At 37.9% G+C, this 25,331-nt stretch overlaps 1 protein-coding gene and 1 long non-coding RNA gene across 4 annotated transcripts in view; one reads left to right on the forward strand and one right to left on the reverse strand.

The window, feature by feature from the left end:
- RBMS3 (RNA binding motif single stranded interacting protein 3) overlaps positions 1 to 9,921 on the forward strand; it is a gene marked incomplete at its 3' end in the record, with an annotated part of 716,065 nt that extends 706,144 nt beyond the window's left edge. For both annotated transcript variants that reach the window (XM_082415132.1, XM_082415128.1), the window contains one exon: positions 3,340 to 9,921. In XM_082415132.1, the coding sequence (XP_082271258.1) occupies positions 3,340 to 3,346 (7 nt within the window). The remainder of the gene's footprint in view (positions 1 to 3,339) is intronic.
- LOC309638785 overlaps positions 5,063 to 25,331 on the reverse strand; it is a 136,599-nt gene continuing 116,330 nt past the window's right edge. For both annotated transcript variants that reach the window (XR_014251293.1, XR_014251294.1), the window contains one exon: positions 5,063 to 25,235. This is a non-coding gene — a long non-coding RNA (uncharacterized lncRNA). The remainder of the gene's footprint in view (positions 25,236 to 25,331) is intronic.

The raw sequence follows: 25,331 nt of genomic DNA on the forward strand, positions 1-25,331 counted from the left end.
CAGTGCTGAGCTAGGATTTACCACCCTGCCCTGGAGTTGGGGTGGGGAGGGTGGTCAAAAGTGGTTTTAAGAAACACTGCTTTAAGCTAAGTGAAATGCTTGCTTAATTGCAGCTCTCTTCAAAGCCGTTAATATGCTAGTGGCCATGACCTCCTAGAGAGCCAGATAGATAGATACTTACTTCCTGAAAGATTTGAGTGTGTGCTGCCCTCCTCCTTTGGAATGCTAAACAAACAAACAAAAAATTAACAAATTATTAAAGAACTATAACAAAATGTTTATTGTCAGCATGATGATTATTTTGATACTAATTTAAAAGATTACATTTTTTCAGAAACAATGTTTCTTCTATTGATACCTTTCCTTGTTGGTGCCCTAACCGCACGTTTAGTTTCCTATGGGTAATCCAGTAGTGGGAGTATAGTGTGCAGGTTTTCCACACTCTGGATCACAGAATCCCTCTTTTCACATGAAAATTTGTGAAGCTAATCTGTTAGAAATGACTCTGGGGAATATTGCACCCTTAGATCATCTTTAAGACTTCTTCTAGCCTAAAAGTCTAGAATTCTAAGATGATGATTTGCTACTTTTTAATATATTCACTCTGCTTTTTGGGGGAGTAAGCACGGGGAGGATGGAGGATGAGAGTATTCAGAATGACTCTGTGATCTTAAATTCGGTCAAACTCTCAGTCTTCCAACCTTCACGCTGACCTTAGAAGGCCTTTATCTCAACCCCAATATTGTTGGTCTTTTTAATTCTTCAGGTCTTCTCTGTCTAACTGAACTGTCATGACACCAATTGCCTATAAATCGTCAGTACGGTAATGAGCAAATTATATGCCCTTGATTACCATCCTTACATGTCCTTTAAGCTTGTGAATAATAATATTTCTATTTGCACAGTACTTTACAGTTTGCAAATGATTTTCATAATCATGCTCTCATTCACACAAATTTCTCTTTTTACGTTGCAATTCATTTTATTTTTAAAATCGTCTCACTGCACAACTTAAAATGTTCTTGTTGCTCCTGATCACAGCCTTGACACTTTGAAAGCCTACTACTGTTTTTATGAATGCCAGTGCATGACATAAGCATTATGTAAATGTGCACTTTCACACTTCATTAGGACAGAGAAGGTGCACAGGAGTGAATTCAGTTCTATTAAATAGCAACACCTTTTCCCTTCAAACTTCAGCTAGCCATCATGAAAATGTAAAGTACAACCATTTATTTCTCCTCATTTGTTTTCATGTAGCAACGAGACCACTTGAAGGATGAAGCAAGTGATGGTAGGAGGATATTGCAAACATTTGTGTAAGGTTATAAAACTTGAAAGTAGCTCCAGCCTCACTCATAAATACGGATGCTTAGATACCAGCCCATGTGACACACCTGAGCAGTGAGGGGATTCTGTGTCCGTTGACTGAGACAGCATTCACTGAGCAGCTCTGATGGAGATTCAGACTGTATTAGGCATTTTCTGTTCAAGGCACAATAATACCAGGGTAGAAGATGGGAGTGGGAGCAAAGAATAGACCAAAAAAAACAAACATAAAAACACACACAAAATGTTGTTCCCATAACAAGATAGATTTTTAGAAGTAAATGGAGTAAACCTAAATTTTGCAAAGATGTACAGAGAGATCAAATATATACCATGGTTCCCATGACTACTACTACTAAAATCTCCCTTACTGTTGCTGCTATTATGAAAATTTTGATTGCTTTTATTCTTAAAAGGAACCCCACTTTCTTGCGTAACACAGAAATAATATGTATTTCTAGAGACTTAAACTCTTGGTTAAAAATGGAAATACTCACTCTATCAATGAGTTGCTTTCCTTACATGATTCTAGGAAAAAATTACCCAGGTTTCTAACAGCTATAGCTGAGACATATGAGGGCTTTTTGCAAATTAGGAAAAGGAAACCCTCAGGCTAACTGTCAAAACATCCCAGGCTCGTTCAAAACATTGTTGAGGGCTTTTTGTGAATTTGAATAAGGGCCACTTGCTCAGGGCAAATGCAGCCCTGCACCAGAGTACACAGCTTGGGGAACAGACCATGGGCTAAAATTAGTCCCCAGGCGCTCCTTCGGCCAAGCATCCTGTGCAGTGAAACACCTGGACAACTCTACCCAGCAACACTGAGGTTTCTTTACTAAATTAAGCAACTGGGCACCAGAAGAACCCACGGAACACTGAGGGAAGAAGGCTTCATCTAAATAGGACCTACAGATAGTTTGAAGCATCTTCATTTTAAGAGATACCCCTGAAATTCTTGAGCTAAATTCTGATCTGTGGGTGGAAGAGATAAGAGTAAAGATCAACCCACTATTAGCTCAGCCCTGCCATATAGATGGGGCAGAATCAGAAGAGATTATGTGGGCTGGGCTGGCAAAGTGACATATAATAAAAATAGCATTTGTCTTGTTAAACACCTACAATGTGCCTACCAGTCTGCCAGACTCCTAGAGAGTAAAAAGTAGAAGTAAAATATTGTCCCTGCTCTCAAGAATTTAAAACCTTGTTGAGATAGAGAAGCAAGGAAGAAGAAAAGAAATTGGAAAGTGAACAAAACTGCATTGCCTTCTTACCTGTCTTATTTACATAAGCCTTCTGCTTACGTGGGTACACTTGGTGAGCTCCGTGAGGTAACAAAGAATCAATTGCCGCAGATGTAAGCTCTTATATATAGGATGGATAAACAACAGGGTCCTACTGTATAGCACAGAGAAGTATATTCAATATCCTGTGATAAAGCACAATGGAAAAGAATATTAAAAAGAAGTATGTGTATATGTATAACTGAATCACTTTGATTTCTGCTGTGCAGAAGTCAACACAACATTCTAAATCAACTATACTTCAATTAAAAAAAAAAAACATACAACCCATTGCTATATCCTGGGTACATAGTAGGGAATCACAGATTGTTTGACTGAGTTTGTGATGAATCTCATGGGAGTTCTGAAAGGACAGAATTACTCAAGGAATTTCTGGGGGAGCTAAAACATAAGCCAAGCATTGAAGAATATATTCCATGAACATAGGAAATATTGCTTGTCTAGATATATTTGTATATTTACAACTTTATGATTGAAAGATATTCTTGATCTATTAGCCATGCTATTTAATATAAACAAACACCAGCTCAAATATATATTTGTGTGAAAGTGGCAGAATTTGACACTCTCCTAAGCCCAATGTGCTTTTACAACTGTTATACTGAAAGAGCTTGGTAGCTTTTAAAGAGCGCTCACTGGAAAAGAGCACAGAAGGTGATTTCAAAGTTGTTCTGGTGTAATGACCCCTCTTATTCCATTGTTTTCACAGACCATAAACAAGACCGAACGAAGAATGTCCGTCTGAAACTCTGCCTTGAATGAAGAAACTTCATTGAACAAGAAGTTGGCTTCCAGTTTTGCACAGGCGTCAATGGAATGCTTTTTTTTTTTTTTTAATTTTCTACTTTACCCAATGAAAACAACATGTTTTTATGTGCTGTGCAAGTGGTTCCTTCATGTGGTCTGACAGTTAATTTTTGCCATCATTCTTTTTAAAGAAAAAAAATATCCCAGAAGAGGACAAGGAGCAAACAAAGCAAAACATGGAAGGTTGACATTTATCTGGAAGAACATTTGAATTCAGAATTTATCTGAAGGTGTAGATAGATTTTTTTTTTTTTAAACGGAAAATCTGATGTCAAGAGGTGGGCAAGCAGAAATGGAAACAAATTGTCTTCCTCAGTCATTAAGCTACTCTTTCTTTTTCCCTTCTTGTTTAAATCTAGTGGGTTGGTTTTTTTTATTTTTTATTTTTTCTTAGAAATATTTAGGTAAGGTTTATCTTGAATCTTAATTGCCTTAATTTTAAGGACGTCAAAGGCTCTCGAGGCAAGCTCTCAACGTCTTGTTTAAAAAAAGAAAGAATTGAAATATTGTGCCAGCTCTCACTGGTACAGAAGTTTAAGACTATGAGTTTTTAGGGTGAAAAAAAAACTGTACAGTTTAAAAGAAAATGTTTTTCTTCATTTGAAGAAAATTTGTTGATAAAAGAAACCATGGCAACTGCAAGAATTGGGAAAATGCTGGGACTTCTCATGAACTTTGTCTTAAGTGTTGAATCATTCTAGAAGGCTAAAACATTTTACAGTAAAGTTATTAACGTTGGTTTCAAAACAACTGCATTAGAAATAATGCGTGTTTGGGGGGCAGAATGCAGATTTTTTTTATTTCTGAAGCGTGATGGCTAGCAAAAGCTTTAGTGCTTTTTATCTGCAGTCTTTTTTATGAGCTTTACAAACTTTTTAGTCAGCTTTGCTTGTCACATTGCAAAACCTAGCTTAAGAGCATTAAAAAAAAAAAAGTAGATAGGAGCTTATGGTCAAAAAGTGAAAAAAAAAAAACCACAAAAAAACAAAAAAAGCAATAGATAGAGAAATTGTTGACAATTTCTGTAGTCTTTCCTAGTTGTGATCAAATTCAGCCTATGGATGGCCTATTTTATACCAAAGATGAAGTGGCACCCTATTGCAGTCCAGAAGATAGAGGTTGTTTTTCTTTTCTTCTCTTTTCTTTTTTAAAATTTTATTTGACCTACATGGCCGGACCAGTTCTTACTTTGTTGTTTGTTTAAACTACCTTCCACTGGTGTTTTACATACTGCAAAAAAAAAAAAAAAAGTTGTTTTTATTTTAGATGTATTTTTGTTGATAGTAGAAGCTTGTTCCTGTGTGGTCAGCAATTTCAGCACCAAGAGTTCTGGATTCCAACCAATACAGCCAAATGGCTTTAAATTCCATGTGCTTTTCTGGTTCCTTCCTAGCTCTCTTGAATTGTGAAGCCTGTATTGATGGCCACCAATGAGCTAAAACACTTGTTTAACAGGTTGAAACTTCTTTATATGAATTTTGAACTCAAGATACTCCCTGAACTGGTCTGAAAGATCACTTGTCAAAAAAGCTCAGTGATGCTCTGTTGAGTGGTGAGTGGTCTCCTGAAAAGGTCTCACTGTACTTGTAACAATAGTCTTCCTTCTAAATACCCGCACTTCTAGATTTTGTCTTCTCGCCTCAGTCTTTGTCATCATCTACCGTGAATAGCCACCTTGACTCCGCAATTGGGGAGGGGATATCTTTTTTTTTTTTTATCTTTTTTGCCTCTTTTCATTGTATTTTCATATCCTGGTGGTGTCAGAAGAAAGAGAAAACAGACTTTTTAATTTCAGTGTAGCTCCCTGAGGCAAATAGGACCAATAAGATTGAGGATTCTATTAGTGGAATTTAGGTAAGCTTTTAATGCTAGTTGACAATCAAGAAATTGTATGATTTATATGAATAAGAACCCAAATAATTAGATTTGATCAATTATTAAAGCCAAAGGCGATATATTTGCATTGAGAATGATGCAAAACATTGTCTAAAATGAATTAAATTGACTTAACCAAACATCTCTGCATATTTGAGTCATGAAATCCATGTTCAGCCTATACAGTTTTACCTGAAATGAAGGACAGTGGAACTTTGTCAATTGAACCATGTGCTGGAATGGCTTTCTAATGTATCATTAGAATCAATAGGTGAAATTCTTCTCACAAAGTCACAGGAACCTGTCTTAGTCCAGAAGGAAGAGGGTAATGCATACAGTGCACTGTAAAAAAAAACAGGGTAGGTGTTTAAAAACTGAAATATTAAAAAGTAAAGCATATTCCCATTAGGTCAACATGAGTAATGAGTTTGACTCATAAAAAAATAATCAATATTCTACTATTTATGACCTGTAAACAAAGGCCTAGTGTTGAAATAAATCCAATTCTCTTATTTGAAAAACCCCATGAATTGAAAGCTCATTATCTAGAGAGTGATTCCATATCTTTGTGGTCCAATTAGAGGCAAAAATATAGCTAAGGCAATGTAGCATGTGCTACGAAAAAGTTTCAACTGGTCACAGCCATCCTTATGGTTTTCCATACTTTAGAGAGAATCCTAAATTTATACTTTCTTCTGTTCCATTTTTCAGCTTTCTTCTGTTCCATTTTTCAGCTTCTCATGTATTTTAAGGGTGGCACTTAAGTTTTCTCTTTGAGAAATGGGCCCCCAAGTTACTGGGGGATGAACAAACCTGTATAGGAACTGTGCTTTTTGTTTCTCTTTTTCAGTCTCTGAACTCTTTGTATAAATAAGGATTATCCTGGGCATAATTCATTTGAATATGAAATCAACATGCTTTCTTTTTCTTCTGTAAAAAAAGAAAACAAAACAAAACAATGTGATACAAAGAAAGTCTCATTTACACAATCAACAATGAGACTAAGAGGTAGCTACCATGTGGCTGATGAATGTGCCTAGGTAACTTCCTGTTTCTATTCAAAACTACTGCTTTATTTATACGTTCAGCAACATTTTTTTCAACTATAAAATTTCAATAATCTCAATTTTTTTAAACCACTTCAGGCAAATTTTATCATTTTGCCTGTGTCATTTTATGTGTCCATGTGTGCTTTGTGTTTGGATTTTTTTATATTAGGCCATTCTATAAAATATTTTAAATCTAAAAGGAAAAAAAAAGAAGGAAAAAGTGGCAAAGTGGCACATGTTCAAATTTACACATCATCTCACCTAAAAATTGTTTTTAAGAATCAAGTCTGGGGAAAAAATAAAAGCATCAACAGGTAAGCATTGTATGAAAAGTAAAACAAACTTTACTTTTCATATTTTACATTGTATGAAAAGTAAAACAAACCAAAACGTGTGTTCAGTACATACAGACATCAGAGTCCTAATTTAATCAGCAATATAGATTATGGTGACTTTAACCGAATTTAGGACTACAATCATTTTTCGTTTCACAATACTTCAAGCATTTATTCAGATGTTTCCATTTTTCCTTTCAATTGTAATTGCCAAGACTTAGCCTAAATGTCAGGAAACAAACTAAAACCACAATCCAAATGGGATAAAAATCATCTCCTCCAAACTCTAGTTCCACGGTCAGTGGAGGAGTAGGTATTCTTAATAACGAGGAGGTATTGTCAGGAAGGAAGTCTGTATAGTGACTGGGAGCTCCTCAGAGCATGGCCATGTCTTCTGAAGACATCACGGAACCTAGGTGAACTAAAGGTAATACTTGCAGGGTGGGCGCCTGTTTGTCCTTCAACACGGGCATGTCTTGAATATTGCAAGTCACATGCTATTCTAAAAATAATCTACCTGACTGCAGTTTGGTCAGGGTTAGTTTGTTTCCTTGGTAGATTTCAATCATTCAGATGTTGTTGCCATGCTTCACTTGAATCAATTCTCCTGTGACCTTAACATCTGCCACATTTGACAGCATATGAGACTCACTTCCATCCCTACTAATGAAAAACTACATGGTGTTAAAAGCGTCTGTATCAGAGATGGAAAGCCCAGGGCAGGAGAAGGCTAGGTGGAGCAGGAGGTTTGCTGTACCTACAGAGTCCATCAACCCCTTGCAAAACTGTTTTATAATCATTTTCAATCCATGTATGAGAAAATAAAAGTACTAAAAGTACTTAGTTTTTTTAACTTTATTTGAATAATTGGGGTATCTATTATATATATATATATATACACACACACACACACACACACACACACACATACACACACACCCACGCCCACCTATGAGTCTTTCACAGTGGCCTAAAATTCCAATTAATGAAAGTTGAGATGTGATTACGACCTTTGCAGTCTTCTTTAAGCTTGAGGAAACGTTTCAATGGACTGTCTAGACAGATGATAATCTTAGTAGGAGACTGAAAATACATTTGACAATTCAGTCTCATACTTAATCTGAGCGCAGGAACCACTGCAAGATGAGCTGATCAGCCGAGAGAAATTTTTAAGTGGGTTTCAGTGATAAATGTTTTTATATGATATAAAACCAAATGAAAGTATAATATTTATGTAGGTATATAACAACATTCAGCACATTGGAAGAATCACACTTCATAATCAAGTTTAAACATGTCATAGAGCCTTGATCTATATTCTCTTGTCCACAGTAGGGAGTAAGGATGAGATTTTGTTTTTCATGTTATTGTGACTGGCATGCTTCAAACTTCTGAGCTTGCTGGGACTGACCTCCCCTCATTCCAATTTGAGGGACTGACGGGCTTGAAACAGGCTCGTTGATTCTGTGTATGATACCCCTTCTGTGACAGAGTAATAATGGGATTTCATTAGTGAATCAATTTGTTTTGCAAATGGCACCTACTGTGGCATTGGAAGACAGCTGAGTCTGACTCAAGTTGAACATTTCTTACAAAATATTCTGAAATTTGAAATTGGTCCCTTAATCCAAGTGCTCTTGTTCATGGCTCTCCTCTGTGGAGAACACAGAGTTCAGGAAAGTACAAAAGCTAAGAACAAAATCCATGAGGGCCCCAAATGATCTATGTTGATATAAGGCAGGGTAGCTCAGCCCAGATTGGTGATTTCTTTTATCTCTGGTTTTATACCTCATTACCTATGCTGTCACATAAAAAAGGATGGGTGGCTTCTCCATATTTATTTCTTTATATTTCTGGGAGGGGAAAATAAACTTTTTAGAAAAGCATCTTCTACACATAAGCTCTAAAGTTGAAGCAGGGGTGAGATCGATCTTGGAGTCTGCAGGAAGAACCACTAGGCCACTGGGTCATGCTTTTCTTCCACTGTATTCCCTCCAGTTAGTGACTGCCCTGAAGCCCCAGTCCTGAAGAAATACAATACTCCCAAATTTTGAAGGGCTAATCATCTACTTTGTGCACCTGTTTTGTCTTCTCTTTTCAACTATTAGGACTTGGGCTCTATTTCCTCCTATTAGCATTTCACCCTGAGGATGGAAAAAGAAACATTTGGAAATAATATTCAAATCTGTCTATTTTGTTCCTTAGGTATTCATTTATTGAAGCAGTTTGAAATCATTGGTAAAATTAATGTCAGTGCATTATATTCTGTGGGATTTTAATATCCATAATGTCCCTTTCCCATCCACCACAAACAGTTGAGAGTTGGCTGTATTCTTGCAGAATATAAAGGAAAAAACTGTAGCAAAGAATTTGGCTTCCCTCAAAAGAAAGGTATTTTGGATTTGTTCACTATTGAAATTTGAACCAATAGAACAGGTCAACTCAAAATTGAGTTATGGGAATATAGTAACAGCCCTTGGCTAAATATGCACTCTTATCCCTATCTTAAATCTTGGACCAAAAAATTGCATTGTTTATTTTTTGACTTTGCATTACTGTATTAAGGCTTTAATGACCTTGACACTCCGGTGGATTTTTTTTTAAATAATTATTTCAAGTTTAAATAGTATCCAAAGTGTAATTTTAGGATTATACCGTATATTTTAAACTCTCTGGTCTTACATTATTAAGAAAGATGCTCTGTCCTCCTCCCCAAAATATGTTATTTCCTCATATATAAAAAAGGAGTTATTCCATAGTTTTCAAGAACTATAAAAACTATTTCAAAAGAGACACTTGAAAAAGTTTTCACCATTCTGGGAATTATTGCTTCCATTTATTTAAAAAGAAGAATGTAATTGGAATCTTAATTTTAAAAATATATATGTAAAAGTGTACTTGCTATGAAATAGTTTCTAAAAAAGAAAAAGGGACACAGCTTCTTTTAAAACCCTTGTTTCAGGTCATATATGACTTCATACAATTTCCAAAACATCATTCAATTTTGAATTTTATTTAAGAGCATTTTGTACTGCTGTCTCTGTCATGGAAAATTCTGTAATTCTACAGTGTTTCTGGCTTTATTTTTAATTTTTTCATCTGTACCACAGTCAAATTAGCTACCATTTTCCCCATTCCTTGGGCTTTCTGTAGATCAGTGGATGTTAGGTTTAAACTTCTGTTTTCTTTGATGAAGCTTTCAATAAAAAATGAAAATAAAATCAACCAAGTAGGGCCGTTGTGTTTTTCTTCACTCTACCAGAGATGGATTGAGGGAGGGCATAGTGGAAGGAACAGTGTCTGTATTTAATTGACTTCCTACAAAATTTCTCAAAAACAGAACCATCCCTGGTAACAAAACGTGAGAGAGGAGGGACCACTGTATTCATGCAAGGGGGCCTGGAAAAGCCATTGTTTAGGAGCTTTGGGGGTATGGACCACTTAGGTGTCCCTACGACCTCACATACTCTTCCCAATTTTTATGCTTAAGGATTCAGAGATCATCCACCTCCTGTCTAACAAACACGCCCAACATCTCCCAATAATGCTGTATTTAAAGGGGTGCTGACAAAGATAACTCTTTTAGCTGCAGTCCAACATTAGTAAAGTGAAAAGTAATATAGCTCAAACTTAATCTCAGAGGGTTTTTATTCTGGATTTTTTTATAAAGGAGCGTCATTTACAATAAAGATGAAAAAGTCTCTCAGCTATCAAAAAGGCTGTCTTTTCGTTTAAATCCTTAGAAACGGAGCAGTCTTCTCTCCCAGGTTCTTTCTCCTGCCCTTAGGAAGTTGCAGGTTACTTCTGTTACAAAGTGGTCACCAGGTGGCACTGCTGTATTAGTCTCCAGATGATTCCAAACCCAAATCCCAGGTCTTAAACAGAAGCAGTAGTGTGAGGGATGGCTGTAATAGCAAGAGTCACAACTAACGGAGCTGAGCCTTTGCCAGAAAGTGTGTAAGGTGTCCCCACACTTGAGTTCACACAACCCCCACACACATGCTCTCAGGTGGGTCCTGCCATTGCCCACATTTTCCAGATGAGGCTTGGAAAGTACGGCTACCCACCCATGGACCTACATCTTAGAAGGGCTAGAGTATGCTTCTCAAAACAGATTCAAAATCTCAGCCCCTAGATTCTAAGGTTTTTTCTTCTGCCAGGGCTTTGAGAAATGCCAATGTGGAAGGCACCTTTTTTTTTTTCAATATTTTTTTTTTCCAAAAGTTCATTTGGCCTGAGATTTTGTGGTTTCTGTAGAAGAGGGCACTGGACAGTCATTCTGATCACTTGGTCACAATTCACATTTTCCATCCCAGAAATAACTTGCTGTTTCCATCACCTCTGTGATTTGTTCTGGAAGGAAAGGACCTATTTACCAAATAAGCATGACTTTTCATTGACTATTTCATTTAACAGTGCCCAGCACATGGACACTCTGTAAACATTCTAATGATAGAAAGATAGACGCTTCTCATTTACAAGGATGTCATATTCTAGTCAGCACTGGTTTATAACATTTTAGCATGAAATAAGATCAGGAGATTTTGTGAGCAATACACTTAACCCTTCCATGGCTTGATGCAAAGTGGATGGAGAGACTACCTGGTCTGAATGCAATCATGTCTTCTCTCATCCACACACAGGGAGGACCTTCAGACCCTTCAATGCTGCCTTTTCCTAATTCAGAACCTTAGCAGAGCAGCCGGATATTTCACTGTCACCCTTTCCCCAAATCATCTGGGACATTTAACTCTATTGACAGCAAGGAGGGTGGGATTGGCCATTCTGAAATTGTTCTAATTCTAGTAGCAGCTGTTAGTAGTCTAAATCCTGTGTTGCCATTTCAGCAATCTTCACAGCATCTTCACAAGGAATAGATTCCATCTCAAGAAACCACTTTCTTCACGCATCATAAGAAGCAACTCCTGAGATGGCAGAGTAGAATAACTTGACCTCACCTCTTCTTACAAAAACACCAAAATCACAACTAACTGCTGAACAAACATTGACAAAACAAAAACAAAAAACACACCACTGGAACCTACCAAAAAAGATACTCCACATCCAAAAACAAAGACGCCACAATGAGATGGTAGGAGGGGAGTAATCATGATAAAATCAAATCCCATACCTGCCAGGTGGGCAACCCACAAACTGGAAAATAATTATATCACAGAGGTTCTCCCACAGGAGGGACAGTTCTGAGCCCCACATCAGCCTCCCCAGCCTGGGGGCCTGGCAACAAAAGGAGGGGCCCCCAGAGAATCTAGCTTTGAAGGCCCATGGGGTTTGATCCCAGGAACCCCATATGACTGGGGGAAACAGTAACTCCACTCTACCCATGTGTACCAGGACCCAGGGGAAAAAAGCAATGGCCTCATAAGAGCCTGGGCCAGACCTACCTGCTGGTATTGGAGCATCTCCTGTGGAGGCGGGGGATGGCTGGGGCTCACTGCTGAGCCAAAGACACTGGCAGGAGTAGTTCTGGGGAGTACTCAGGGGCATGTGCCCTTTTGGAGGCCACCATTTTCTCACCAAGACCTGGCCCCTCCCAACAGCCTGTAGGCTCCAGTGCTGGGACGCTTCAGGCCAAACAACCAACAGGGTGGGAACACAGCCCCACCCATCAACAAACAGGCAGCTTAAAGTCTTCCTGAGCACATGGCTCCCCACTAAACACACCCCTTGACATGGCCCTGCCCACCAGAGGGACAAGACCCAGCTCCACCCACCAGTGGGCAGGTACCAGTCCCTCCCACCAGGAAGCCTGCACAAGCCTCTTAGACAGTCTCATCGACCAGGGGGAAAACAGCAGAAGCAAGAAGATCTACAACCCTGCAGCCTGTAGAACGGAAACCACAATCACAGAAAGGTAGACAAAATGAGACAGCAGAGGAATATGTCCCTGATGAAGAAACAAGATAAAACCCTAGAAGAACAACTAAATGAAGTGGAGATAGGCAATCCACCTGAAAAAGAATTCAGAGTAATGATAGTAAAGATGATCCATGATCTTAGAAAAAGGATAGAGGCACAGATCAAGAAGACAGAAGAAATGTTTAACAAAGACCTAGAAGAAAAAAGGAACAAACAGAGATGAACAATACAATAACTGAAATGAAAAATACGTTAGAAGGAATCAATAGCAGAATAAGTGAGGCAGAAGAACAGATAAGTGAGCTGAAAGACAGAATGGTGGAAATCACTGCTGTGGAACAGAATAAAGAAAAAAGAATGAAAAGAAATGAGGACAGTCTCAGAGACCTCTGGGGCAACATTAAAGGCACCAACATTCACATTATAGGGGTCTCAGAAGGAGAAGAGAGAGAGAAAGGACCTGAGAAAATATTTGAAGAGATAATAGCTGAAAACTTCCTTAACATGGGAAAGGAAACTGTCACCCAAGTCCAGGAAGCACAAAGAGCCTCAGGCAGGATAAACCCAAGGAGGAACACACAGAGACACATAGTACTTAAATTGACAGAAATTAAAGACAAAGAAAAAATATTAAAAACAACAAGGGAAAAGCAACAAATGAAGTAGAAGGGAACTCCCATAAGGTTATCAGCTGATTTCTCAGCAGAAACTCTGCAGGCCAGAAGGGAGTTCCACAATATATTTAAAGTGATGAAAGGGAAGAACCTACAACCAAGAACTTTCTACCCAGCAAGGCTCTCATTCAGATTCAACAGAGAAATCAAAAGCTTTACATACAAGCAAAAGCTAAGAGAATTCAGCACCACCAGACCAGCTTTGCAACAAATGCTAAAGGAATTTCTCTAGGCAGAAAGGAAAAGGCCATAATTAGAAACAAGAAAATTATGAATGGAAAAGCTCACCAGTAAAGGCAAATATACAGTAAAGGTAGCAGCAATCATGAGAAGATAGTACAAATACAGGATATTGGAAATGCATTTGAAAATAAAAGGTCAACAACTTAAATCTTTATATATTGACTGCCATATTAAAACCTCATAAGAAGCAACTCCTTATCTGTTAGTTTATCATGAGATTGCAGCAATTCATTCCCATCTTCAGGCTCCACTTCTAATTCTAGTTCTATTTCCACCACATCTGCAGTGACTTCCTCCACTGAAGTATTGAACCCCTCCAAGTCATCCATGAGAGTTGGAATCTGTTTCTTCCCAACTCCTGTTAATGATGATATTTTGACCTCTTCCCATGAATCACAAATATTCTTCATGACATCTAGAATGATGAATCCTTTCCAAAATGTTTTCAATTGACTTTGCCCGGATCCATCAGAGGAATCACTATCTATGGCAGCTATAGCCTTACAGAAATATATTTCTTAAATAATAAAACTTGAAAGTCAAAATGGCTCCATCCATGGGCTGCAGAATGGATTTTGTATTACCAGGCATGAAAACATCATTCACATTTTTTGTACATCTCTATCACAGCTCTTGGGTAAGAGGTGCCTTGTCAATGAGCAGTAGTATTTTGTAAGGAATCTTTTTTTTTTTTTTTCCTGAGCAGTAGGTCTCAACAGTGGGCTTAAAATGTTCATTAAATCATGTTGTCAACAGATGTGCTGTCATTTAGACTTTGTTGTTCCATTTATAGAGCACAGGCAGGGTACATTTAGCATAGCTCTTAAGGGCCCTAGAATTTTCAGATGTTAAATGAGCATTGGATTCAACTTGAAGTCACCAGCTACATTAGTCCCTAACAAGAGAGCCTTTCGTTTGAAGCTTTGAAGCCAGGCATTGACTTCTCCTCTCTAGCTATGAAAGTCCCATATGGCATCTTCTTCCAATAGAAGGCTGTTTCATCTACACTGAAAAATCTGTTGTTTAGTGTAGACATCTTCATGAATTATCTTAGCTAGACCTTCTGGAGAACTTGCTGCAGCTTCTACATCAGCACTTGCTGCTTCACCTTGCACTTTGATGTTATGGAGATGGCTTCTTTCCTTAAATCTCATGAACCAATCTTTGCTAGCTTCAAACTTTTCTTCTACATCTTCTTCAGCTCTCTCAGCCTTCACAGAATTGAAGAGAGTTAGGGACTGGCTCTGGATTACATTTTGGCTAAGGGACTATTGTGGCTGGTTTGATCTTCTATCTATCCAAACCATTAAAACTTTCTCCATAACGTATCAGCAATAAGGCTGTTTGACTTTCTTATCATTCTTGTGTTCACTGGCTTAGCACGTTTAATTTTCTTCAAGTACTTTTCCTTTTCATTTACAACTTGGCAAACTGTTTGGCCCAAGAGGGCTAGCTTTCAGCCTGTTATGGCTTTTGACCTAGCTTCCTCACTAAGCTTAATCATTTCTAGCTTTTGATTTAAAATGAGAGGCATGCAACTCTTCATTTCACTTCTACACTTAGAGGCCTTGTGGGATTATTAATCAGCCTAATATTTTTATTGTTGTGTCTCAGGGAATAGGGAGGCCCAAGGAGAGTTTGAGAGATGGGGGAATAGCTGGCTGGTGGAGTAGTCAGAGCACACACAACATTTAAATTTTGCCATCTTATATGGGCATGGTTTGTGATGCCCAAAACAATTACAATAGAACTGCAAAGATCATGGATCACAGACCACCATAATAAATATAATAATAATGAAAAAAATAGAAATGCAAAAATTACTACCAAAATGTGACACAGAGACACTGCTGGAAAAGTGGAGCTGATAGACTTGCTCTAATCAAGGTTGCCACAAAGCTTCAGTTTGTAAAAATGCAATAAATGTGAAGCACAAAAAAACAAGGTCAACTTGCACACAGCTCAAAGCTTGAGAGGATATCAAAGCTGAAGGTAGAACAGAGTAACTCATGAGGTGGCAATTGGCAGCTAAGAGCATGGGAGTGGATGAGATGGCTCAGGAGAGGATGAGTAATGAACATAAACCTGGGCAAAGAAAGAACAGTGGTCACTCACACAAAGTCCAGACAGAATGAAAGGAGCAAGTAAGGAAGCAGAGAAGAAATTACGTGTGGCTAGATGGAGAAACATGTATTGAGACAATAAGAGAGAAATGAGTTTCAAGAAGAGACAGAACGATGCTAGTGAATACTGCTGTGGCGGGGAGTGGGGGAGGGCGGGTGGTGTCCAAGCTGGGTTGCAAGCCAGTTGAGTGGTGAATTTGAGAGGAAACTCTTATTTTTGTCAGAAATTTATCCTTAAGCTAATAATTACATTCATGTATCTCAACCACGAGCAGACCTTAATGGAATATGCAGGCCTTAATGCATACTTAATGAAGATTAGTTTCCTAATTAATGGAGTAGCATGTATAATGGAGATTAGTTTCCTCTATTAGAGTCATTTATAATTTTCTTTAAACAAAATCTTATAGATTACTTTAACACCCTATATATGAAATAATGTCTGTTTTCAGATCCCCTTACATACCTAATATCTCATTCTTAAAACAGTCATGAACATAGAAGCAGATGAATTGGCCTTCAAGCTCCGACTTCAAATTTGGCATCAAATCCTATCATTCCTTTAGCTACGTTACATCATATTGGTAACAGCTACAAAGCAGAATATCAATTATGTGTGAATGTGTTTCCATGTCTCAGTGTCAAATGAGCCCATTTGATCTATGAGAATCACTCCAGATGTTATTGAAGGAAAATAAGAGACTCTTGGCAGTAACTCTCTTTTATGGCGTCTGTTAAGCTGAAGTTTAGGTAATTCAGTATTGACGCATGGCAAAACGTGTTTCCACCTCTGTGTGAAGCTTTCTTATGCTTTGCCTAAATGTTGAAAAATGTGATGTTCTGGCAACATTGGATCTAATTGAAAATTCTCTAATAAAATTAATCCAGTCAAAAACAATTTGTAAAAGTTGTTGAGAGACCATGGTGTTTGCATTTATAAGTGCCGAAATTCTGACAGAGAGTTTGGAGAGCAAAGAGTAGGAAAGTCCAGAGTAGGAAAAGGAATATTTTCACTTCTTTTTCTAATAACTTTCTGGTTATGACATTATTTTCTGGTCATGACCCACCACTCTATGACAACTAATGCTAAAATATTGGTACATGTTGGTGTATGTCCTTTCCATTTTTTTTTTAGAATATTCATATATAATAAAAAATTTTAATACAGAAAATTTATTTTCTGAGTTACATTTAAGAGAACATTTTCTACTCTATTTAGTTTTTTTACACAAGTGCTTCTCAAATTATCTGCAGCAAAGAACCAAATTTTTGGTTTTTAAAAAATTTTTAGTCTACTGAAAATCAATACTTTAAAAAACACAAGACTTATTATAAGAAGAAATAAGATTAAAAGGACACACAAAATGCCAATCCTAATTTTAAATTGTTAATTCAACTGATATTAAATTACCCTCAAATTACTACAAAAGTTTTAAAATCTGATTCTCACATTTTGTACTTATGATAAGCCAGTAATAAACAGTTCATCAGCTGGTGCATATCCCTAGACCACACTCTGAGTAGCCTGACTTTACAACATCATGTACGACATTTTATATACCTTATTCCACTGTTCATAGTTATCAAAATTTGTTTCACTTGTCACTTTTGCCTTATTTCCTTCTTATTGGCTCTAGGCAGGGACAAGTTTTGTAAAGACCGGATTCATGGGAGCAGCTATCATTGGAGATGGACTCTATTACATTGGAGGTGGGCAAGGTATGAGATTTAGTTAGTAGAAATAAAATAAGTAAAATACAGAAATTTGGACAAAGTGTCAAAATCAATGGGTGCTTTTGGAGAGACAGCCAAAACAAGGAGGAGAAGCTGGCAAAAGAGTATAATGGTTTCCATTCTTCGAGCTCAGAAATGAGAAGGGCCAAGAACACAGTCTATGACCAGAGAGAGTTGTCTATTTCATAAAACGTTTTCACCCAATCATTGTTTTCCAAACTGTAGCATGTTTTCCAACATGTAACACTGATAGTAAGCAACATGTTATTTGGTGATACTTAGATAAGTATGTTTTTATTTTTATATGTATGAATATTCATGATATTAGAAAAATCAAACTAAGCATCAAAATTCTGAAATCATGACTAGCATCACTTAAGGCTATGTAGTAAAGAGAGTTGAAAGAAAATAATTAATAACTGCATAGATGCTTTGCAAATATAGCTCTAGGGACACCACTCAATCTGGAAGAACTCTGGATTCAATATAATTTAATTTAATTTCAATATAATTTATTCTCTGTCAAAATTCTGTATATTTTCAGCAATTGTTTTGGAGCATAATATATATCATAGAAGAATGCTGGGCCATGGGAAAATGAGTAGAAACACAAAAGAGACAGGGCTTGGTTTACTATTGTTGTAAAACAAACCACCTTAAAATTAGTGGCCTAGAGCAACCACTTTATTTTGCTCGTGGTCACAGTCACGTGGGTTGGGAATTCAGCAAGTCCAGCAGGAATGGTTTGTCTTGTTCTCTCATTTTCTGGGAACTCGAAGATGTCAAGCACCTGGGCCAAGAGGATTTGAAGACCAGGAACCACCCCAGGAGCTCTTGATAAAATGTACTATCTGTACTTTATTCAATGGGTCCAGATTAGGGTGTGGGTTGAGGGTGGCCTGAGACTCTGACATCAACACTGCTGGTCCCAGGAGTACACTTTGCAGTGCCAGGACAGGAAGACACAATATATTCATAGGAAGAATTTTTTTAAAAAATTACTAATTATAATTGGCTTTACATAATGTTTTTCCACACACAAATTTGTTCAGATAACTACTATCAGTCAATTCAAATAAAGTCAATTTATGATCAAGTTAAAACCTTCCAGTCTTTTACTAGAAACACAAAGATTGACAATATTGAGAGAGATTACAAGGAGATGTGGGGTAAGTGAAATTAATGAGAAGTGGCAAACTGAGTATAGTGTTTACCAATATTTGATTCTTTCATTTGAATGCATAGTTACGAGTTGGCAAGTCTAAGTTTCCTGATCTATGTCTTCTCCTTACACACTGGCCGGCATGTTCTTAACCTTAGAATCAGAGACAAACTGAACATTCAGAACAGCCAACCACACAGAAACACACACACACACACACACACACACACACACTCTGAAGTAAATTTACTCTGAGCCAACAGCATCCCCAAACGTGTGTGAAGAAACCATTGTAGACATTTCTATCAGAGTCCCAGCCCTTTGCTAATTTTCAACCTCTTAGGGGAAAGGAAAAGGCAACAGTATGTAATTAGAGAAATCTATGATTTACACATTAACAAACAAGGCAATGCAACCCACAAAGGAGAGAATAAAATTGTGGACCGCTAATAAGTGTCAGTACTTATTAAGGCTAAAGAAACCACCTATGAAACAAATCTAAGCCTTTCCCAAATGGTGCAGGGCAATTATATCTGGCATAAGTTCCACGGGGAAGATGCAGCTTTAGAAACAAAAAGAACTGAGAAATTAGAGGAAGAGAGTCAGCTGAAGATACAAGGAAAACATTTTTCAGATATATCACAGGCAAGGGAAAAGACAATGGTGAGAAAAAGGAGACACTGGAGGCCATGGGGAAAAGGAGAAAAAAGTGAAATATGCCTTTTTAACCTCAGCCTTCATTCTGGAAGGTAACGAAAAAATTTAAATTTCAAAGTCACCCACAAGAACTTGTAGAATAACCTTGATGGAAAATTTCTAGCAGCACTACAGAGACCTTTAATGCCCAAAATCAAAAGGAACAGATGAAGAGTCCCTTGAAGAATATATTCCTCTCCTGATGGTAACTTTGTTAAACACTGACTCTTTCACTAGAAATGATGAAACAAAGATTATTTCTGCCTTTGAGAAGTTTCCATAGAATGGAAAGTCTACACACACATGAGCACACACTCCAGCAGTTGTGTATACAAGTTCAGAAAACCTCTGGGCCTTTTTCTCATCAAGACCTCTGAGTTTTGACTCCAGATGCTCTACTTAGGAGAAAAAAGCATGACCTTTGGCCAGATACTTCACTTCTTTGAACCACTCGTTATTGGCCTTTAAAATGGAAATGATAATATGTATAGGTGAAGGATGTTGGGAGAATTAAATATGAGAATGCCCACCTCATAAATATATAATACTTGTTTTTCTTTCTTTCTACCTGAAATAAGCATGCTGCAGAAGGCCACAGTTAAGGATGATGTCTGAGACATTCAAGGTGGTCCATCTGCTTTGCTAGGTCCCTCCCTCCCTCTTTCCCTTTGCTTGCAACATTACTGAGCAAATCACAATAATGAACATAATTCCTGGGCTTGAAGAGCTCATAGTGGAGAAGAAGAAAAAGAATTGTAAACCATTTCAGTGCAATGTGATAAGTTCTGTGTCAAGGGTAAGTCCAAGTTATTGGAGGAGAATCAATGGTGATTCTTAATTCTGGGCAAGAAAATACAATGTTAAAGCTAATGGCAATAGAAGTAGTCAAGAAGGGCTCTCTAGAGGCAGGGGCATTCAAGATAAGTTTAGGACCTCCAAATGGACCTCATCCTGTTCATTGTCACATCCCCAGTATCTAGCACATTGCCTGGTATGTAGTTCATAGTTAATAAATTTGAGAATAAATGGATAAATGAAGGTGGAGGGCAAGGACAGGAGAGGAAATTGAACTCTTGAGAACAATGTTTTCAATCATGGTTGAGCATTAGAATGACCATAGGAGGGACTTCCCTGGTGGTCCAGTGGTCAAGACTCCATGCTTCCAATGCAGGAGGTGTGGGTTTGATCCCTGGTCTGGGAACTCAGATCCCACATGCCACACAGTGTGGCAAAAAAAAAAAAAATAGAATGACCACAGGAGTTTCTGACACCATACTTTGGGGATGGGGTAAGGGACAATACATTTTTATAAATCTTCACAAACAATTCTGTTATCCATGTTTGAAAGGGGGGATTGTATGTGTTGAGGCCCAGTAACACAAGATGGCTTGTTATCAGCAGATAATTAAGACATAAGTAAGGAGAAGCCAAGATGGCAGAGTAGAAGGATGTGAGCTCATCCCTTCTTACAGAAACACCAAAATCACAACTAACTGCTGAACAACCACTGAAAAAAAAAAAAAAAAAAAAAACAGGAATGTATCAAAAATGAAACCCTACATAGAAAGACAAAGAAGAAGCCACAATGAGATGATAGAAGGGGTGCAACTGCAATAAAATCAAATCCCATACCCGCCAGGTGGGCAAGCTGCAAACTGGAGAGCAATTGTACCACAGAAGTTCTCCCACAGGAGTGAGAGTTCTGAGCCTTACATCAAGATCCAGAGCCTGCGGGTCTAGCAACCTGAGGAGGAGCCCCCAGGGAGTATGGCTTTGAAGGTCAGCAGGGTTTAATTGCAGGAATTCCACAGGCCTGGGGTAAACACAAACTCCATTCTTGGAGGGCACACACAGGGTCTCGTGCGTACCAGTACTCAGAGAAAAAAGCAGTGACCTCATAAGAGATTGGGCCGTACTTACCTGCTGGTGTTGGAGAGTCTCCTGTGGAGGTGGGGGGCAGCTGTGGCTCACTGTGGGGACAAGGACACTGGTGGTGGTAGTTCTGGGGAGTGCTCATTGGCATGAGCCCTCTTGGAGGCTGCCATTTTCTCACCAAGACCTGGCCCCACCCAACAGCCTGTAGGTTCCAGTGTTGGGATGCCTCAGGACAAACAAACAACAGGGTGGGAAAACACCTGTTGTTTGTTTGCTCTCTTATTTGCTGATGCCCCACCCATCAGCAAACAGGCTGCTTAAAGTCTGCCTGAGCACACAGCCACTTGTAAATACACTCCTTGACACGGCCCTGCTTACCAGATGGAAATATCCAGCTCCACCCAGCAGTGGTCAGGTACCAGTCCCTCCCACCAGGAAGCCTGCACAAGCCTCTTAGACAGTCTCATCAACCAGGGGGCAGACAGCAGAAGCAAGAAGAACTACAACCCTGTAGCCTGCAGAATGGAAACTGCAATCACAGAAAGGTAGACAAAATGAGATGGCAGAGGAATATGTCCCAGATGAAGGAACAAGATAAAACCCCAGAAGAACAACTAAGTGAAGTGGAGATAGGCAATCTACCTGAAAAATAATTCAGAGTCATGATAGTAAAAATGATCCATGATCTCGGAAAAAGAATGGACACACAAGTCAAGAAGATACAAGAAATGTTTAACAAAGACCTAGAAGATCTAAAGAACAAACAAACAGAGTGAACAATACAATAACAGAAATGAAAAATACACTAGAAGGAAACAATAACAGAATAAGTGAGGCAGAAGAAAGGACAAGTGAGCTGTAAGACAGAATGGTGGAAATCACTGCCATGGAACAGAATAAAGAAAAAAGAATGAAAAGAAATGAGGACAGTCTAAGAGACCTCTGGGGCAACCTTGGCACCAATGTTTGCATTGCAGGGCTGCAGAAGCAGAAGAGAAAGAGGAAGGACCTGAGAAAATATTTGAAGAGATTATAGCTGAAATTTCCCTAACATGGGAAAGGAAACAGTTACCCAAGTCCAGGAAGCACAGAGAGTCCCAAGCAGGATAAACCCAAGGTGGAGTACGCCAAAACACATAATAATCAAATTGACAAATATTAAAGATAAAGACAAAATTATTAAAAGCAACAAGGGAAAAGCAAAAAATGAGGTACAAGGGAACTCCCATAAAGTTATCAGCTGATTTCTCAGCAGAACCTCTGCAGGCCAGAAGGGAGTAGCACTATATATTTAAAGTAATGAAAGGGAAGAACCTACAACCAATGATATTTTACCCAGCAAGGCTCTCATTCAGATTTGACAGAGAAATCAAAAGCTTTACAGACAAGCAAAAGCTAAGAGAATTCAGCACCACCAGACCAGCTTTGCAACAAATGCTAAAGGAATTTCTCTAGGCGGAAAAGAAAAGGCCACAACTAGAAGCAAGAAAATTACAAATGGAAAGGCTCACCAGGAAAGGCAAACATACAGTAAAAGTAGGAAATCATCTGCACACAAATATGATATCAAAACCAGCAATTGTGAGAAGAGGAGAGCATAAATGCAGGATATTGGAAATGCATTTGAAATTATGAGACCAGCAACTTAAAACAATCTAGTTTATATATAGACTGCTATATCAAAACCTCATGGTAAGCGCAAACCAAAAATCTACAATAGATACACACACAAAAAAGAAAAAGGAATCCAAACACAACACTAAGTTAATCAACAAATTGCAAGAGAAGAGAACAAAAAAAGGAAGAGAAGAAAAAAGACCTACAAAAACAAATCCAAAACAATAAACAAAATGGCAGTAGGAAAATACATATAGATAATTACCTTAAACATAAATGGATTAAATGCTCCAACTAAAAGACATAGACTGGCTAAATGGATACCAAAAAGAAGAATGGTATATATGCTGTCTACAAGAGACCCACTTCAGACCTAGGGACACATACAGACTGAAAGTGAGGGGATGGAAAAATGTATTCCATGCAAATGGAAATCAAAAAAAGTGGGAGTAGCAATTCTCATCTCAGACAAAATAGACTTCAAAATAAAGTCTGTTACAAGAGACAAGGAAGGACACTACATAATGATAAAGGGATCAATCCAAGAAGAAGATATAACAATTGTAAATATATATGCACCCAACATAGGAGCACCTAAATATATAAGGCAAATACTAATAGCCATAAAAGGGGAAATCGACAGTAACACAACAACAGTGGTGGACTTCTACACCCCACTTGCACTAATGGACAGATCACTGAGACAGAAAATCAATAAGGAAACACAAGCCTTAAATGACACATTAGACCAGACGGACATAATTGATATTAATAGGGCTTTCCATCCAAAAGCAGCAGAATACACATTCTTCTGAAGTGCACATGGAACATTCTCCAGGATCAATCACATGCTGGGCCACAAAGCGAGCCTCAGTAAATTTAAGAAAATTGAACTCAGGTGAAGCATCTTTTCTGACCACTATGCTATGAGATTAGAAACTGACTACAAGGAAAAACGTGTAAAAAACACAAATACATGGAGACTTAACAATATGCTACTAAACAACCAATGGATCACTAAAAAAATCAAAGGGGAAATCAAAAAATACCTAAAATACCTAAAAATGACAATGAAAACACGACAATCCAAGACTTATGGGATGTAGCAAAAGCAGTTCTAAGAGGGAAGTCTATAGCAATGAATCTTACCTCAGGAAACAAGAAAAATCTCAAATAAACAATCTAACCTTAAACCTAACACAACTAGAGAAAGAAGAACAAACAACCCAGTCAGTAGAAGGAAAGAAATCATAAAGATCAGAGCAGAAATAAATGAATTAGACACAAAGAAAACATTAGAAAAGATCAATGAAACTAAAATCTGGTTCTTTGAAAAGATAAACAAAATTGATAAACCTTTAGCCAGACTCATCAAGAAAAAAAGGGAGAGGGCTCAAATCAATAAGATTAGAAATGAAAAAAGAGAAGTTACAACAGACACCACAGAAATACAAAGGATCATAAGAGAGCACAGCAAGCAAACTATATGCTAATAAAATGGACAACCTAGAAAAAAATGGACAAATTCTTAGAAAGGTACAATCATCCAAGACTGAACCAGGAAGAAATAGAAAATATGAACAGACCAATCACAAGTACTGAAATTGAAACTGCGATTTAAAAACTTTCATCAAACACAAGTCCAGGACCAGCTGGCTTCAGAGGCTAATGTTATCAAACATTTAAGAAGAGTCAACACCCATCCTTCTGAGACTATGCCAAAAAATCACAGAGGAAGGAATACTATCAAACTCATTCTATGAGGCCCCCATCACCCTGATACCAAAACCAGACAAAGATACCACAAAAAAAGAAAATTACAGGCCAATACACACTGATGAATAATCCTCAACAAAATACCAGCAAACCAAATCCAATATTTCCAATCTTGAGTAAGAAAAATGGAGCTGGAGGAATCAGGCTCCCTGACTTCAGACTATACTATAAAGCTACAGTCATCAAAACAGTATGGTACTGGCCCCAAAACAGAAATATAGATCAATGGAACAGGATAGAAAACCCAGAAATAAACCCACACACCTATGGTCAATTAATCTACAACAAAGGAAGCAAGAGTATACAATGGAAAAAAGACAGTCTCTTAAATAACTGATGGTGGGAAAACTGGACAGCTACATGTAAAAAAAAAAAAAAAGGAATTTGAACATTCTTTAACACCATACACAAAAATAAACTAAAAATGGCTTAAAGACCTAAATGTAAGACCATATACTATAAAACTCTTAGAGGAAAATATAGGCAGAACACTCTCTGACATAAATCACAGCAATACCTTTTTCAATTTGTCTCCTAGAGTAATGGCAATAAAAATAAAAATAAACAAATGGGCCTCATTAAACTCAAAAGCTTTTGCACAGCAAAGGAAACCATAATCAAAATGAAAAGACAACCCACAGAATGGGAGAAAATATTTGCAAACAATGCAACCAAGAAGGGATTAATCTCCAAAATTTACAAAGAGCTCATGTGGCTCAATATCAAAAAACCAACAACCCAATGAAAAAATGGGCAGAGGGGCTTCCCTGGTGGTGCAGTGGTTGAGAATCTGCCTGCTAATGCGGGGGACACGGGTTCGAGCCCTGGTCTGGGAGGATCCCACATGCCGCGGAGCAA

Source organism: Balaenoptera physalus (assembly GCF_965194825.1).
Source record: "Balaenoptera physalus genome assembly, chromosome: 11".
Taxonomy (NCBI): Eukaryota; Metazoa; Chordata; class Mammalia; order Artiodactyla; family Balaenopteridae; genus Balaenoptera; species Balaenoptera physalus.